This window comes from Dendrobates tinctorius, unplaced genomic scaffold, assembly GCF_039654945.1.
Source record: "Dendrobates tinctorius isolate UK_male_01 unplaced genomic scaffold, ASM3965494v1 ptg000147l, whole genome shotgun sequence".
Classification (NCBI taxonomy): Eukaryota; Metazoa; Chordata; class Amphibia; order Anura; family Dendrobatidae; genus Dendrobates; species Dendrobates tinctorius.
Genome location: NW_027361814.1, coordinates 17302145 through 17320558, shown reverse-complemented (window position 1 = coordinate 17320558; position 18414 = coordinate 17302145). Strand labels below are relative to the sequence as shown.

The 18414-nt window shown below is 47.5% G+C and overlaps 1 protein-coding gene across 5 annotated transcripts in view; it reads left to right on the top strand.

The window, feature by feature from the left end:
• The first annotated feature begins 128 nt into the window (after nt 1–128).
• Nucleotides 129–18414, top strand: part of PHC1 (polyhomeotic homolog 1) — a 35835-nt gene continuing 17549 nt past the window's right edge. The window contains exons 1-13 of one of the 5 annotated variants that reach the window (XM_073546488.1): nt 129–202; nt 4102–4229; nt 4509–4619; nt 11418–11495; nt 11571–11723; nt 11875–12036; nt 14822–15146; nt 15636–16192; nt 16290–16416; nt 16572–16759; nt 16833–16944; nt 17261–17366; nt 17880–18030. In XM_073546488.1, coding sequence (XP_073402589.1) covers nt 184–202; nt 4102–4229; nt 4509–4619; nt 11418–11495; nt 11571–11723; nt 11875–12036; nt 14822–15146; nt 15636–16192; nt 16290–16416; nt 16572–16759; nt 16833–16944; nt 17261–17366; nt 17880–18030 — 2217 coding nt within the window. In that variant the 5' untranslated portion in view covers nt 129–183. Of the gene's footprint in view, nt 203–248; nt 407–636; nt 1007–4101; nt 4230–4508; nt 4620–11417; nt 11496–11570; nt 11724–11874; nt 12037–14821; nt 15147–15635; nt 16193–16289; nt 16417–16571; nt 16760–16832; nt 16945–17260; nt 17367–17879; nt 18031–18414 lie in introns of those variants that run through there. The other 4 variants (XM_073546491.1, XM_073546485.1, XM_073546487.1 and 1 more) reach the window with 4 other exon arrangements.

Below are 18414 nucleotides of genomic sequence, written 5' to 3'. Positions count from 1 at the left end.
TCCATACACACACAGTATATATCTACACAGACATATATGTAGATGCACAGGTATATATGACTTTATATATACATTTACGTGTGTGTGTTCTGGCCGCACGGTGAATATTATCTACAACTCCCCCATACTCTGCGCAGTGAGCGCCGGTGACAAGCAGGAGGATCCCGTCCTCCCTCCGTCTCCATGACAACCAAGCGAAAAGGTGAGAGGAGGAGGAGTAAGGCGCAGCGGGTCACGTGTCCCGGAAGTGGAGCTGTCTGACGGGAAATGACGTCGGGAGCAGAGAGAAAGAACCAGAGAGGGAGAAGCTGAGCTCGAAGTGAGAGCGGCGGGGAGAGGTCAGAGGTCAGCGGGGGACCGCAGGGGGAAAAGGTCAGGGGTCAGCGCAGGACCGGAGGCCTAGCAGGTGAGAGGCGGACAGGGAATGGCGGGAGCTATTCGGGGTGTATCAGACTGTGTGTATATGTGTGTACAAGGGACATGGAGCTCCTCCCCCTCTGTCTATGCACTGTGTGTGTGTGTGCGCACAGGGGCTGCTCCTTCCTGAGGGGACACTTGTCACCAGCAGCCATGACAGCTGTCTTCTCCCCACCCTGCTCTTCCCTCAGACCATAATGTCCTCCCTATGAGGCGGTGAAGACTGATCCTGTCTGCGCTGACAGGGGCGGCCATTGTTTTGGTGTTGAGCTATGGCATCATGTGATGACAGTGTCACTTGACCTCTGATCCCCTGGCCACGCCCCCTTGGCCGCTGTCGGTCCTTCACCTTCCGCTGACCGTCTCCTCTCACGTTCTCTTCCGTCTTTCCATTCAATGGTCGTCACCTGGATCTACAATAAAAATGGCGCAGCGTGGTGGAAACGATTTCTCCTGATCTGACGCAGGTCAAGAGGGCGACTCCTGCGTGTCATTATACTGCAGATGAGCCCCAAACAGAACAGCTGTCCCCCCACCATTCCTCCATTGCTGCCTGTGTCCAACACTGGTCTCCAAGCCCCCTGTTCTGGTAAGAGCTCACACAAGGGAAGAGTTAGTGGGAAGACTGGTGCGGGACACCCATTGCAGAGTGGAAAAGCAGCGGGTGCCCAGTCTTAATATTAAAGGGTTATTCCCAAAATATCAAGTTATTATCCCCTATCCATGGAAGAGGGGGGGTCTTGAATGGAGCAGAGCAATGCACGTGCTCAACCTTCGCTCTATTCATGGGACTGCTGGAGAAAGCAGAGTACAGCGCTCCGATATCTCCGACAGTCCCAACATATACAACGACTGGAGCAGGGGTTGAGCAGATGCTCATCTTCACACCATTCAAGACAATGCTCTGCAGAGTCCCATTCTCGGGGTCACTGGAAGTGTCAAGGTATCCCCTATCCATAGGATAAGTTGCTATTTTGGAATTAACCCTTTAACCGTATCTAGTGCACAACCCCTATTAATGGGGGAATCCATTTTTTATATAAATCTACTGGGATTCTTCAGGAGACATAAGCCCAGGAAACATCTTGGTCATATTTTATTACTACTAGACAACCACATTAATAGTTTTACACCTATTAAAGGGAACCTGGCACATTGTATATGCAGTCTCTGTGGGCAGCATGTTATAGAAAAGGAGAAGCTGAGCAGAAGGCTATATGGTTTTGTGGGAAAGAATTCAGCATAAGGGCGCATTCAGACATCCTTACAAATCTGTCCGAGATCGGATCGCAATGCACAGACTGCCTGCAGGTCTCCCAACCTGAGCGTGACAGCATCATATATTTTCTATGAAACTGTCACGCTCAGGTCTGGAGGCCTGCAGCCATTCCGATCTCGGACTGATTTGTATGGACGTTTGAATGCGCTCTAACTTGTAGAGTTTATACATTGAAATTCCTGGTGTTTGTAGGTATGAGAGTCCAGTGGGCGGTCCTAATCAGTAACTGACAGATACCTCTGCATGTGCAGTCATTCAGGGAAGACTGTCAATCTCTGATAGCACCGCCCACTGGACTTGTATGTATACAAACACCAGGGATGTCAGCAATTAAAAAGCAAATTTTACTGAAACTTTTCCCACAAAGTTGTAGATCATCCTGCTCCATAACTTTCGACCTGAAGGTCAGATGCCATTTTCAGCACAACAGGTTCCCTTTAAGTATTGTGTACTTTTTTGCTTGTTGTCAGAGAGCACTTTTTTTTTGTTTGCATCTAGTGATTTTTACTCAACCCGACCATCAACGTGCAACAACTTACGCCAACAAATACACAGGGAATTGTGTTAGCTCAAAGCCCGATGAGTTCACAAGCTTTTATATTAAGTGTGTGGACAGCTTGATGGAGGCAAGATGCTGCAGTGACGTCTGGCAGCGGCTCATTCGCCTCTTCTTAATAAAAGCACGTGTTTGCTCTGCACAACTTGAATGTGCATATTTATGGGCAGATCAGGAGGAATAGATGTGTGACTAGTCTTGCGGCACTCACTGTTCCATAAAATAGTCCTTTATTCCATATTACGGGATAGAAAGTAGGGAGCATGGAGGACAGTGGCACTTCTTGTGTCAGTGTATTCTGCCCTAGAAGCAATGCCTGTAAAATGCCTTCATTGTATGGCATTTGATGGGAACTGCCATTTGTTTTTTTTTCTGTATAAATATATATAATAAACTGTGTGATTAAATTAAATGGAAGGTACAGTACCAACCCATATCCTAGAGATGCCGTATTATGGATTTGTTATACGGCTGTGTACATGGTGCTAAATGACTTTTACCACGCACTTGCCTGACGAGAAAAAATATATCCCAAGGGTTGGTTGGTTCCTTTAAAATTATTATAGGTGAAGGCTTAGAACATAACAGTCTGCTTGTGAGAAAGAGACTTTGTGTAGTTGAAGTAATATTGTTATCACCGTGGATGTACAGAGATCACTGTGGCTTTATCCAATCAATTATCCAATGAAATATGAATTGGGATCACTACTGTATTAGGGGATGAGACTACTGGAGGCATCAGAGAGCCAGAAAATGCGCAGCCACCACTCCATTCTCGTGGGACATTTCAGAGCCTCATTCTTGGAATTGGTGCTGGTCCCAGTGATCAGACCCCCACAATTTGCAATTTATCGCCTACTCTTTAGATTTTGGTGATAACTAGTGATGAGCGAATGTGCTCAGATAAGGTGTTCTCTGAACATGCTTGTAAGTGTCTTTGACGTGCTCGAAAAATATATTCAAGTCTCCGCAGCTGCATGTCTCGCGTCTGTTCGACTGCCCCAACACATGCAGGGATTCTGTTTGTTAGACAATCCCTGCATGTGTTTGCAGCTGTCAAACAGCCTCGCGACATGGAGAACGCGGGGACTCGAACATATTATTTGAGCACGCCGAAGTCACCCGGGTTAGCACACGAGCATGCTCAGATAACACGTTCACTCATTACTAGTTATAACCCTTTAGAGGGTTATTCCCAACATAGCAAGTTATCCCCTGTTTATGGGATAGGAGATAACTTACTGATCTCTGGGGTCCGACTGCTGGAATCTCGAAATTAATGGAGGTGCACATTCCTCATTCATTGCTATTTCGGACAGCCCCATAGACAATCATTGGAATGACTGTCGAGCATGAGCACCTTCATTCTTTTCAAGATGTGGATTTTGGAACCCCAATCATGGCTGCCGGATTCCTGCGGATCAGTAGGATATCCCATCTCCTTATATCCTCAGCATGCTATACAATCTTTGAAACTCTCATTTAATGAATGGACTGAGTGCAGATACCTCTACTCTCATAGTGGAGAGTTAGTCGGCCAGCTATGGATGTGTTGTGTATGACCCCCTTAATGGTCATTATACAATTCTTTCCTATTTTAGCCAAGCTGCCTCTAAAGTTGGAGATGTACATTCAAGGGAGCCTAAAGCTAAAATTTCAACTCCATTACCTGCAAAATCCTGTAATGAGTGAGAACCTGGGGACAGGGGAACAAACATCCTCAAACTGTGATGACTATTTGTGTACACATCTACTTTAGCAGGGATATAGCAGCTTGGCCACTTAGTCAGGTAGTAATAATTTTTGGCCCTAAAACACAATATTTTCGTTTTCTGCTTTTTTTTTTTAGAGCCAAGAGCCAATATGGAGACTGAGAGTGAGCAGAACTCTACTTCCACTAATGGGAGTACAGCATCCAGCGCCAGCTCCCGTCCTCAGATATCGCAGATGTCTCTCTATGAACGCCAGGCTGTTCAGGTATGTGTCACAAGCAGCTCGGTGTGATTCTATAGGCACCATTTAGATGGCTGCCATCTATATCTGGTCATGGCATTCTTCATGGGTACAAATGGTCCCTTCGAATGTCTATGGAGCAGCATTTGATTTCTGGCACTTGCTGCGTTCTCATGTCTTAGCATTATTACAGATTAACCAGAGTGCATTACAGGATCCTGCCTGGGCCCCGAAAACTGTTTATATGTGCGAGGTTCAAGGTCTGTGTTTGAGCACCAATACAGTATTTTTTTTTTTCCGCAGGCGCTGCAGGCTTTACATAGACAACCGAACGCAGCGCAGTACTTCCACCAACTGATGTTGCAGCAGCAGCTGAGTAATGCACAGCTGCATAGTCTGGCAGCAGTTCAGCAGGTAAGTGATCTTCTCATATAGGAATCATTTTTTACATATTTGCTCATTTCAGTTTATAAAAATACACTTTTTAAATATTGTCCAGATATGTCTTGGAGTGGGTCTGAGAGGATTTTTGCCCGTTCATCCAGAACAGTATTGGTAAGATGATGTTGGAGGAGAGGTTCGGTCTCAGTCTCTTTTCTAGTTCATCTCAGATGTCGGATGAAGTTGAGATCAGGACTCTGCGCAGCCGGTCATGTCCTTGAACATCACTCCCTCCCCAATCATGGGCCCAATTCATCAAAGCTTTCACTCCTGTATCCCTGATCTGTCACTGCACAGAACACGTTCCAACCACTGCAGATTCCATTGGCGGTAGCCTTACACCACGCCATCTGCGCTGGTATAGGTGCGCTTTTTAGAATGAGCCATACTTTTTGGTAAAGGCAGGTGACATGGCACACCTGAGGCAATGAGACTGAATGAAATGATGAAGAGATGTGTTCCAATACTTCTCTCCTTATAGTCTGTATATCTACGCATTTCCTTGTGCATGGTCCGACATGTCACTTCTGACGACTGTATCTGGGGACCATTCACTCTTTCTTTATCGCTTCATTGGGGGACACAGATTACCATGGGTGTATGCTGCTAGCAGGCTGACACTATGCAAAAAAGGAAAATTAGCTCCTCCCCGGCAGTATACACCCACCGACAGGCACCAAGTACCTCAGTTTGTGCTTACTTGTCTGTAGGAGGCGGACCAGGATCTCCCAAGATCGGCATTTAACGATTCCTTTTTCCCTTTTAGGATTTGTGTGAGTGTATTAATTTTTTCCCATTTATTTTTCAGGTTCAGCTTCGGGAAACAGGGGGTAAATGTTCACCTTGCTTTCCCATATCACGCGGCTGAGCGAGCAATGTGGTGTGACCCACATCGCAACTCGCAGGACCGCAGGCAGGACTTTTTCACTATCACCCTCGGGTGCCACGGGCTAACGACAGGTGGCTGGTCCTAGCCGATTCCCCTTCTCACCCCTCTCCCGAGACAGGGCTGAGAGGAAGATGGCGGTCACCGGCGGTGACTCTCCCCTGCTGGCAAAGGGGTAGCGCCGTCTCCTGCACTATTCAAACATAGTGCTGGGAAGAGGACCTTCATTCACAGCGGCCCCCCTCATCGCGGGCCCTTGCGGTCATTCTCTTCAGGGAGCATGTGGACCTCAGGTAAGCAGCCTAAAGGCTACCACCAGTCCCGTTCTCGCCCCACATGGAAGTCAGTGGGGTCGGCGCCGCTGATACAGTGTCACTCTCCATTTAAATTTCCCGCCCATTTTTTGGCAGGCGCGTGCCTCACAGCTTCCCTCCACACGGGTGCTAGTCATTGAAGCAGCAGACAGCGGGTCCCCATCCTCTTACCTCCCTCATCTCTGCGGCGTCACGGGCAGAACTTCGGGGGCACAATCTGGGCGCTTCTTACTTTCACTTTCCCTTATCTCTGCGGCGTCACGGGCAGGACTCCGGGGGCACAATCTGGGCGCTTCTTACTTTCACTTTCCCTTATCTCTGCGGCGTCACGGGCAGGACTCCGGGGGCACAAACCGGGCGCTTCTTACTTTCACTTTCACTTATGCCTTCTTCGCCGGTTCACGCCTCCTGCGCGCTTTGTTGGCGCCTTTTATCAGCCCATCACAGAGCTACTTTCTGTTTGTAGCTCCTCAGTCCCCTCCCTGATCCCCCCCCCCCCCCGCAGGCTACAGCCAATCGCGCAGCGCTGCCGCCCTGCACCGCCCATCACTAAGGCCCTGCGCCTCTCTGGGACCTCGTGTGCACCACGGATCTCAGCTTGGGGGACACATCTGCTGGCTGCTGCGCATCATATTAACGGAGCTGGTCACGGTAGGCTCTTATATTTCTGAGCCCCTATTTCTAGCTCCCTCGGTAGCCTCACTTCCTGCAGATACTTGCCACAGTAATACTGCAGTCTTCACATATGCCCAACCCTGCAAGGGCTCCTTATCCTAGACCCACCACTACCCACTACGCCTGTGCGCGCTGTAAAAAGAAGTGGGCGTCAGGTCAGTCGTCTCCCTTCTGCCTGTCCTGCAGTCCTTCCACAATGTCTGCCCCACCGGAGCACCCCGAGTCCCGGGATGACAGCACTCCCCCTCTCCCAGAGTGGGCCGTTGCAATGTCTCAGTCGGTCTCTGACCTGACGAAAGTTTCTCAGTCCCTGGTCCAGGTCTTAGAACGATTACCTCAGCTATCGACAGCCACCAGTGCTCCGACCGCCTCTCACGGTGAGTCGTCTGCACCTGACCGCGACCTCCATAGGGACAGACCGAGTAGGATTTCGAGGAAGCGGGTTCTTTCTAGCTCTTCCAGCTCGCAAGGTCCGTCCGTTCCACCCAGGCTACTTTCCTCGTCTCCCTCTTCAGAAGACGACCTTAGGTCAGACAATGATTCCCAATCGGGATCTGACTCAGAGGCGGACAACATGTCTAAAACACAGGACATGGTTGATAGTCTCATATCGGCTATTTTCCAGACGCTCAAAATAAAGGAAGATAAGGCACCCCTTCAGGACTGCTCTGTCCCCTTTAAACGAGCGAAACCCCCCTCCTGAACCTTTCCTAATCACAAAGAGTTCGACACTAACCAAACACTGGGAACACCCTGAGAAACGTTTCTCAGGCCGCAGGTACTTAGACGTCCTGTATCCATTTGATGCGGATCTTCTCACAAAATGGACTAAAGCTCCCGAGGTGGACCCACCAGTTTCCCGTCTATCCTCTAAGACGTTTTATCCCTTCCGGACGGGGCATCCCTTAAAGATCCAGCAGACAGGCAAATAGAATCGCTGGCTAAATCAATTTTTGAAGCATCCGGCTCCTCTCTCTGCCCTATTTTCGCTTCCGCCTGGGTGGCGAAAGTCATTTCAGCTTGGGCAAAAATTCTTCACAAGGGCATCTTATCGGCAGCCCCTCAGGACGAGCTGGCAGATCTAGCAGAACCAATTGATAATGCGGGTAAATACCTTTTGGCCACCTCCTTAGATGCGGCTGTGTGCGTAGCAAGAGCTAACAGCAACATAGTAGCTTGGTTGAAGTCATGGAGTGCGGACACCACTTCCAAGAAGTTGCTCACCAACCTGGCATTTCCCGGTTCTAGGCTCTTTGGCGCCAAGCTGGATCAGATAATTTCCGATGCCACTGGGGGTAAAAGTACCTCCCTTCCCCAGTCTCGGCCTAGACTGTTTTTCAACAGAAAAGCTTCTCGGCCATTTAGGTCCTTTTGCCCCTTCTCTTCCACAGAACGACCATCCCAGCAGGACCGCCCCTCTGCCTCCAGAGAACGGAGAAAACCATCGTATAAACCCGCTCCCCGCTGGAAATCAAGAGGCCAACCCTCCAGGTCTTCAGGCTCCGGTAGATTTTCCTCAAAGTGACGGGTCACCCCCACCTGGAATTTCTTCCAGGGTGGGAGGCAGGCTCTCTTCTTTCATGGACACTTGGCTGTCCGTTGTCGACGATGCTTGGGTCAGGGAAATCTTATCCGGATACAAAATCGAATTTTCTTCCCCAAACAGTCGCTTCTTCCTGTCTCGACCTCCAGGACGGCCTTCTCCTCCCTTCTTTCTGCCGGAGTAATCGTTCCCATTCCTTCAAACAAACGGTTTTCAGGGTTCTACTCGAATCTCTTCGTAGTCCCGAAAAAAGACGGTTCCCTTCGCCCAATCTTGGTCCTCAAGTTGCTCAATCGCCACGTGAGGACCCTTCACTTCAGGATGGAGTCCCTGCGCTCAGTGATAGCTTCGATGGAACCCGGAGAGTTCCTCTGCTCTGTGGACATACAGGATGCTATCTCCGCTTTGCGATTCAGGAAAATCACTATCAGTTCACGCCACGGCCCTTCCCTTCGGCCTAGCCTCCGCTCCCCGTGTCTTTACGAAGGTGATGGCAACAGTCATGGCCATTCTTCGCTCCAGGGGGATTCTCATTATCCCTTATCTGGACGATCTGTTGATCAAGGGCTCGTCCCGCCAAGACTGTCTTCAAAGTCTCCAAATAACTCTGGATATCCTCGCCCGGCTCGGATGGATAGTCAACAAAGAGAAGTCCATCCTGCACCCTACTCAGCGTCTGACCTTTTTGGGCATGGAATTCGACACAAATCTAGCCCGGGTGTTTCTTCCGAGGGACACATTTTCTGCCCTTTGCAAGGGCATCCGATCCCTAAAGCGGTCAAGGCCCATTCCCCTTCGGTCCTGTGTGGGGGTCCTGGGGAAGATGATGGCTTCCATGGAAGCATTGTCTTTCGCACAATTTCACACTCGTCCTCTCCAGCTGTCCCTCCTTTCAGCCTGGGACAAGACCTCGGTTTCTCTGGATCGCCCCATACTCCTTCCTCTCAGAGTAAGGCAATCTCTGACTTGGTGGACAATACCGGCGTCAGTTCTACAGGGGAGGTCCTTTCTCCCGCCTCAGTGGCAAGTCATCACCACTGATGCCAGTCTTCTAGGATGGGGGGCGGTTTTCCATCGGAAAACGGCCCAAGGGCGCTGGAACGCCCAGGAGACTCTTCTCCCATCAACCTTCTGGAAATCAGAGCGATCTTCCTTGCCCTCCTCTGCTGGCAGCCTCTCCTCGTGGGAAAACCAGTCCGCATTCAATCGGACAACGCCACGGCCGTGGCATACATAAACCACCAGGGCGGTACTCACAGCAGGCAGGTAATGACAGAAGTGGCAAAGATACTGCGTTGGGCAGAGCGTTACGTTCCGGCTATCTCCGCTGTTCACATTCCAGGGGTGGAAAATTGGGCAGCCGACTTCCTAAGTCGCCAGGGCCTAGCGTCAGGCGAATGGTCTCTTCACCCAACAGTCTTCAATCAGATATGCCAGCGTTGGGGCACCCCGGACGTCGATCTCATGGCATCTCGGATGAACCCTAAACTTCCTCGCTTCGTAGCCAGGTCCAGGGACCCTCTAGCCGTCGGTTGCGACGCCCTGGTAATTCCGTGGTCCCAGTTCCAACTTCCTTACCTTTTTCCTCCCCTTGCCCTGATCCCAAGGGTGGTCAAGAAAATAAAATCAGAAGGCATCCCAGTAATTCTGGTGGCTCCAGACTGGCCAAGACGACCTTGGTATGCGAAACTGGTGAATATGCTCGCGGACGTCCCCTGGAGGCTTCCAGACCGTCCAGATCTTCTCTCACAAGGCCCCCTTTACCACCAGAATTCTCAGTCTGAGTTTAACATCATGGCCATTGAGGCCGCGATTCTGAGAGTATCCGGTTTTTCCAACCAGGTCATTCAGACGATGATCAGAGCTAGAAAACCAGCCTCCTCCCACATTTACCATAGGTACTGGAAGACTTTTTTCCGTTGGTGCGACGATAACAATGTTTTTCCATCCACACTTGGCTTCCTCCAGTCAGGCTTAGATGCGGGCCTGTCCCTCAGTGCCCTCAAAGGCCAGGTATCGGCTCTGTCGATTCTTTTCCAGAGGGATCTGGCCCCCTTACCGCAAGTTAAGATCTTTCTCCAGGGAGTCGCCCACGTGGCTCCTCCTCATCATTCTCCAATAGATCTGTGGGACCTCAATCTCGTTCTTGGCGCTCTCCAAAAGGCGCCGTTCGAGCCTATCCAGGACATTCCTCTTTCCCTTCTCTCATGGAAGGTAACGTTCCTGATCGCCATTACATCCATTAGGAGAGTTTCTGAGCTGGCGGCTTTATCATGTCGTTCCCCGTACCTAATCCTCCATCAGGATAAGGTCATTCTCAGGCCAGTTCCCTCCTTCCTTCCAAAGGTGGTATCCCCTTTCCACATTACTGAGGATATCGTCCTTCTCTCTTTTTGTCCTCCGCCTGCTCACCCTCTGGAAAAGTCGCTCCACAAACTGGATGTAGTGAGAGCCTTGCATGTCTATCTTGCCAGGACCGCTTCTCTTCGTCAATCTGATTCCCTGCTTGTCCTCTCTGAAGGTCGCCGGAAAGGGCTTTCCGGCATCCAAATTCACAATCGCTCACTGGATTCGTTCTACCATTCTGGAAGCTTACCGCCTTCAGGAAAAACGGCCCCCTCCGGGAGTGAGAGCCCACTCCTCCCGGGCTGTAGTGGCTTCTTGGGCTGTTCAACACCAGGCTTCGGCTTTACAACTTTGCAGGGCCGCGACCTGGTTGTCTTTGCACACGTTTGCGAGGTTCTACAGGGTTCATACCCAGGCCTCGTCTGATGCAGCTTTTGGTAGGAAGGTTCTGCAGGCGGCGGTAGCACATCGGCCGACCTAAGCCCTTCCTTCTCGTTCCTTTACTACTGTTCCCACCCTCGGGACTGCTTTGGAACGTCCCATGGTAATCTGTGTCCCCCAATGAAGCGATAAAGAAAGAGGGATTTTTGGGTTCTTACCGTAAAATCTCTTTCTTGGAGCCTTTATTGGGGGACACAGCACCCTCTGTGTTTAAGTTGTACCGTGTTGGGTCTTCGAGTCCCTTGTTGGGTTGGTACATATTTTGAGAGTTTTTGGTTGTTCCTCCTACTGCTTTCTCACCAACTGCGGTACTTGGTGCCTGTCGGTGGGTGTATACTGCCGGGGAGGAGCTAATTTTCCTTTTTTGCATAGTGTCAGCCTCCTAGCAGCAGCAGCATACACCCATGGTAATCTGTGTCCCCCAATGAAGGATCCAAGAAAGAGATTTTACGGTAAGAACCCAAAAATCCCTCTCTTGTGCTTACCATTGTACTGATTCTTGTCAGCTGATCAAGTAAACCTATATTCTCCTGTGACCTTCAACTTTTCTTATTTTGCCACTACAGGCGACAATCGCTGCCACCCGCCAGGCCGCCTCTCCTAACACCGTTTCCAATCAGCAGACAAGCACCACGCAAGGATCGGTAAGTAGTAACTCTTGGCTATGGATCTGCATTTTATAGAAGTCAGCGGTGAGTTCACTTTCTTGGTTTCCCCAGCAGGTGAATCTGTCCACGAGCTCATCAGCCCAGCTCCTGAGTCGTGCCCAGAACGTCACTGCTCCTAGTGCTACAACACTTACTCAGTCAGTTTTGCTCAGCAATGCCAGCTCGCCACCTCTCAGCCAGTCACAGACGCAAATGTACCTCCGGGTAAGTAAGACGATCAATTCAGTGCAAGGACTGGGGGATAACGGCTGCAAACATTGCAGACATCTTGGAAATCCCTTTCTAGGCTTGGCTTGAGTTTTTATAGTGAATAAGTTCACATTTTCATTTCTTTTCATTGTCAATTTTCTGTCAGCAGCAGCCGCAGCTTGGTAATCTTCTACAAGTCAATCGATCTTTGAATCGAGGTGTCCCTCTGAACTCCCAGCTTATTCTCATGCCCAATGGCTCTGTGGCTACAGTCCAGCAGGAAGTGGCATCCCCCCAGAACCAAGGCATGCATCAAGACTCTGACCAGGTAAACCAGAAAATCTCATTATATTGTCACAGATCAGATATTTACCCCCCTTCTTGACGTGTGATGTGCTTGTCTGTCACATGTCTGATGTGGGTATATGATGTGAGCTGAAGCCTCTAATAGCAATGATTGCAGCAAGCCATGGCAGCTGGGAACCTACTGAAAGCCCCCCCCCGTCACTGCCATCTTTGTACTTCCATGACGCCCAACCTCATTCATTTCTACTATATACTGCAACATGGAAGTATTGCTCTGTATGGAAGAACTGATCAAATAAGTGATCACAAGTTTAAGTCCCTTGCAGAGAAAGACCTGAAAGGTGAATAAAAATTGTTGAAAAAATATTACTGTTTTTAACAGAGTTTTCCAGTTTTTGAAAACCCTCTGTTTCTGGCAGCAGTTTGTTTAAAGGGAAACAAACTTCTTTACTCTCCTCTCCTCAGGTCCAGTCATGAGGCTCTGCAGGTGCTCTCGGTGTCATTGCCTGCAGTGCTGCAGACAGTCAGTGAGCTCAGCGGCTCAGACTGTCAACTCGGGCAAAACCTGTTAGTGTGATGTCTGCGATGCAGACAGTAACAGACACCGAGCGCAGCAGGGACTCAGAGCTGGATACGGAGAGAATGTGTAAAGCACAATTTGTTTCTTCAAAATAAATTGACGCCTGGGAAGAGTGGTTTTCCAAAGGAGAAAACACATTTAACCACTTAACCCCGGAGGTATTTTTGTTTTTTGCTCCCCTTCTTCCCAGAGCCATAACTTTTTAATTTTTCAGTTAATATGGCCACGTGAGGGCTTGTTTTTGCAGGACGAGCTGTACTTTTGAACAAAACCAATTGTGTGAACATATCGTGTACGGAAAAATAAGAAAAAAATTCCAAGTGCGGTGAAATTGCAAAAAATGTGCAATTCCGCAAATGTTTTTTGTTTTTTACTATGTTCACTAAATGCTAAAACTGACCTGCCATTATGATTCTCCAGGGCATTGCGAGTTCATAGACACCAAACATGTCTCGTCTATATTCTAAAATGGTACCGATAAAAACGTGAGCTCTCCACACCATGCAAGCTATAAAGTTGCTCAATTAATAAAAAAAATTAGTTCCACATCTCAAAAAATGGCGATAAAATATTTTTATTTAAATGTTTATTTTAGTTTTTTAATGAAGTCTTGTATTATTAATTTATTATTATTATTATTATTATTATTATTATTATTATTAGTGTTTAAAAAAATAAACAAGTTTGGTATTACAGCAATCCTGCTGACCTGGAGCATCATATTGCCAAGTGATTTCTCCTGCACAATGAAAGCCGTAAAAATGAAACCCTAAGTAAACGGTTTTGGAATTGCGTTTTATTTCGTCCCTTTTTTTTTCTTGTTTTATAGTACATCATATGATAAATTGAATGATGTCACTCAAAATTGTTAACTCGTACAGCAAAAGTCAAACCTTTTATACAGCTATTTAGACTACCGTATATACTTGAATATAAGCCGAGATTTTCAGCCCAAAAAATTGGGCTGAAAGTCCCCCTCTCGTCTTATATTCGAGTCATATACACCGGGGGGGGGCGGGGGTGTCAGATCATACTTACCCGTCCTGACGCTGTGTCTTGAGCCCCCAGCTTCTCCCCGTGCTCTCTCTTCCTGCCTTCAACGGTCACGTGGTGCCGCTCATTAAAACTCATGAATATGCGCATATTCATGAGTTTTAATGAGCGGTACCATGTGACCGCTGAAGGCAGGAAGAGAGCGCGGAGAAGCTGGGGGCTCAAGACACAGCGTCAGGACGGGTAAGTATAGCGATACTTACCTGTCCTGCGTCCATGGCTGCTTGCTGCTGTCTGTCATCGGTCAGTGACGTTCAGACAGCAGAGGGCGCGGTGACGTGGTTAGTGCGCGCCGCGCCCCCTGCAGTCTGAACGTCACTGACTGATGACGTGGCAGATAGCGGTGAGCAGTCGTGGACGCAGGACACGTGAGTATCTCAGGTGCCAGCAGTGACACCAGCACCTGACACCCAGCGACGGAGAGGTGAGTATGTAATTTTTTTTATTTTTACATGCAGCAGCAGCATATGGGGGAATAATCTATGGAGCTTCTTCTGGGGTCAGCATATGGGGGAACAATCTATGGAGCTTCTTATGGGGTCAGCATATGGGGGAATAATCTGGAGCTTCTTCTAGGGTCAGCATATGGGGGAACAATCTATGGAGCTTCTTATGGGGGCAGCATATGGGGGATTAATCTATGGAGCTTCTTCTGGGGACACCATATGGGGGAATAATCTATGGAGCTTCTTCTGGGGACACCATATGGGGGAATAATCTATGGAGCATTTCCCGCCCATGGCTTATACTCGAGTCAATAAGTTCTCCCAGTTTTTTGTGGCAAAATTAGGGGGGGTCGGCTTATACTCGAGTATATACGGTACATTTAAAAACAAATATGCCTCTTGGAAGAAGGGTAGAAATCCCCCATCCCCACCCGAAAACTCAGAATTGAAAAATTTGCCTACTCATCAAGAAGCTCATAGTTTGGGTGTTTTCCTTCCTCACCCTCCGTGACAGGCAGAAATGAAAGAGAACTAAAACAAACCATATGGTCCAACGTACAGCTTCACACGACCGCAAGTATAAAGTGGCTGCAACACTCAGACACTGTGTGATTTTACGGAACCAAACTTCAATCACCATAGGGATCTCTGGTTATAACTTGATCTTCCCCTGTAGTTATTAACCACTGCTTTGGACAAAGTTGCAATTTTTTTTTTTTTGTATTTAGGTTCAGAACTTGGCTGTCCGAGGTCAGCAGACTGCTCAACCCACGTCCACTGCTGCAGGGCCTACCATTGCTCATGCTGCGCCTCCACTGTCCAAACCAGCCACTCACCCAATGCCCTCTTCTTCCGCACCTTCACAACTGCCGTCTTCTCCAGTACAACAGACTGTGAAGAGTCCGCTGGGCCCAGCAGGGGGCACTGTGAGTCAGGGGAGTCAGACAGAGGCGGAGGGAAGAAAAGCAGAAGGAGAGGCTGTGCAACAAAGTGTCGGGATTAACTTGACCAGAGCTGCCACACCAGCGCCCAACCAGACCCTTATTAGCTCTGGTGAGTTCAAATAGAAATCTAGGTATTGTCGAAAATATTCCCTGTTTGTTATCCAATAAGTAAAGTTTGAATACTTTTTAAAATAAATTTGTGCAACAATTTTGCGACTTTTTAAAAACTCTGGAAACCACAAACAGAATTGCAAATATAAAAAAAGACAAAATGACGGAAAAAAGACATAACAAAAGGCGCAGATTAAAAAAAGAACCCGGCGTGAAACACCTAGAACTATACAAAAAAAAGAGCAACTGCAATAATGAATCTGGCCCTATATTTCTTTTTTCTATTACTGATTTAATTCAGTTCTATTTTACACAACATGAAAGTAATATTTCTTTTTAAGAAATTGACTACTAACTGATTATTTATTTTTCTATTTTTTATGCTCCATTTTCCCACTATTATACTGCTTTCTTATGCATTTGAAATCCAACGCTTATCCAATATCTATCTTTTTGTTCTCCCCATTTCTCATTGTCTGTCCATCAGCTACTTACACTCATATTCAGCCTCATTCAGTCCTACAACAGAAGCAGGTGGTATTCCAGCAGCAGATCGCCATCCACCAGCACCGTCAGTCGCAGCTCGTCCATGCCTCTGCCCATCTACAGCTGGCACAGCAGCAGCCACAGGGCGCTTCTCAGCAAGGCTTGCAGGCAACTCCTGCACAACAGACCCTGGTCGTACAACCTATGCTGCAGAGTCCCGAGGCGACTCTGCCAACTAAAGCCCCGGTGCCCATTCAACCCAAACAACCAGGCAAAGGGATTCCACCTTTAAATCTACAAGGACATCTGGCATCCAAACCTACACAAAGTGCTAGACCGCTTCCTACACCCCCTCCTAATCAACCTCACATTCCTGTTCAACTCGTGGGTGCAAGACAGCAGGGTCCTGCGCAAGCTATGGCCCTCGGCGCTCCCCAGGTTCCATCACAGGGGTCGTCTTTAACACAGATCACACTGCCCCCGTCTCCTGCCCCAGTTCCCAGTGCAGTGTCAGGTACTGTGCAGGAAGCCCAAGCTGCGTTTTATGGAGTTCTGCAGGTGAGTCTTGGTTGGAATGAAATTCCTATGATCCACCTTTTTTTTTTTTTTTTTTTTTTTTTTTTTTATTTTAAATATCTTATCCTTGGTTTCATAGAGCAAGATGTCAGGAGCTGCGAAGAGGAAGTCAGAAGAAGACCGGGAAGAATCGCCAACACTACCTGTAAAAGCATCGCCCCCAGCAGACGCACCACCTGCAGTGGAAGAGAGCAGCACTCCAGCTGGTGGGTGGATATCACTTCACGTAGTCCTATCCTGTTTTCTGGAGTCTGTACATCATCATTCTGTACATTTTATTTTTTGCTTATTCCAGTTATTAGTTCTGTGTTCTGGGAATGATTTATAATTTTTTTTTGAAACTTTTATTTGCAATCCACAGATAAGTCTGAGGCTGCCTCTCAAGTCTCTCCAGCTCTCGCTGTGTCCGCTCCTCCTTGCACCCCCACGCTCTCTGTCACTTCTCGTCAGCACAGTGACACCAAGCCCCCACAAGCCATTGTGAAGCCTCAGATCTTGACTCATATTATAGAAGGCTTTGTCATCCAGGAGGGAGCTGAACCCTTTCCTGTAAGCACCATTACAAGTGACCATGAATTAAATTATTCCTTATTTTTTCCTAAGTTACTGTTGCTCCTTCTAGGTTGGCAGTCCTCAGATACCAAAGGACCCAGAAAAGACCCCTGCAGCGGTTACTGCGCTGCCTCCGGTAGAGAGTCTGCTCCCTCATCCTCCATTAGATCAGACTTTTAGCGGTATGTCTCTTTTCTCTTCTTTGTGTGCAGTTGTTCACATGTAATTAGTGCAGCTGCCAAAACTTCCAAAATACTGTAAAGAAAATTTACTTCACACAGTTAATTGCTTTGAGGTCTGTTTGCAGGATAGAAAATAAAAAATATATACATATGCTCGCCGTATACACAATAATGAATTAATGACAATGAATCGGCTCCTAAATCTTTTCTCCACCAGTGTCCCACTGGCGGTACTGTAATTTTTGTCCTCATCTGAAATTATCACCATCTGATTAAAGGAAAATGTATCTTTGAAACTATTTTTGCATTTTTTTAGATTCTGGAAACCCGAAAATGATGACGTGTGAGTATTGTGGGAAGGTCACCTCAGCAAATCAATTCCGTGGCTCAAAGAGGTTCTGCTCTCTAACCTGTGCCAAAAGGTAAATCTAAAAGCACAAGTACTGTATTTCTTCGTAAACTTCATCAGAAATTAGGCAATATTAAAGGAATTGGTTAATCGGGATCAAAACTCTTCTAAATGTACCCTTCAGAAGATCAGCTGATAGGTATGACCTGGTTTCCTCGAAATTCTTTTTTTTTTTTTTTTTTTTACTTCAATACAAGGAAATGTAACACACTATAGTTTTTTTTGATCAGAGCAAAGATCCAAATGCTAGACTTCAGCTTCATTCATAGTCTATGGGACTGCTGGAGAACGCAGTGCATTGCTCGGCCATTTCTGGTGGTGCCATAAACAATAGAGCAGTGGTATGCATCTGTAGCTGTGCATTGGTCAAGACGATGCAGTGCAAAGCCGTAATCCAGATAATGGATAATATACTAAGTTTGGAATAACCCTTTAGCTGTTTTTTTTTTTTTTTCTCCGTGAGAGGTGGATTATAAAGAATCCATCACTATTAGTATTTCTACATATAAGTATGTTTCTCTGTTAGATATAATGTAAGCTGCAGTCACCAATTACGTCTTAAAAGGAAGAAGCTAAGCCAGCTCCAAGAAGCAGGAGGGATGAGAGTACGAAGACGTGGCCCGCGGAGGAACAGCTCTGAGATCGCACGGGCCAAGATCCAGGGGAAGAGACTGCGGGTAAGTGAGGTGCAAGGAGCCTGATTCTCCTCACATCCTAGATAAACCATCAAGGCTACTTTGATAATGCAAAATGTTTAAAAGATCCCATAGCAATGTTCAAGATGTGAATATATTGACTCCTTTAGTACCGACGGGAAGAGCGGCAAAACAGCCTTCCTGTAATCATATCCCAGCACCAGGCACTCAGCTCTGAGCTCCTTTTTATTGATTTTTTGTTAAGAGCTATTTGAATAGTTTTCCAGAAGTCAAACATTAATCTCCCGTCCTTCATTGATTCATAGTAAAGGCTCCAAAAGTCAAAGCTGCCCATATTAATCCTCCCCTACACCTGTATAACAGTAAAGTGGCAGGAGCATCTCTACTTTTCCATTTTATTTGTCA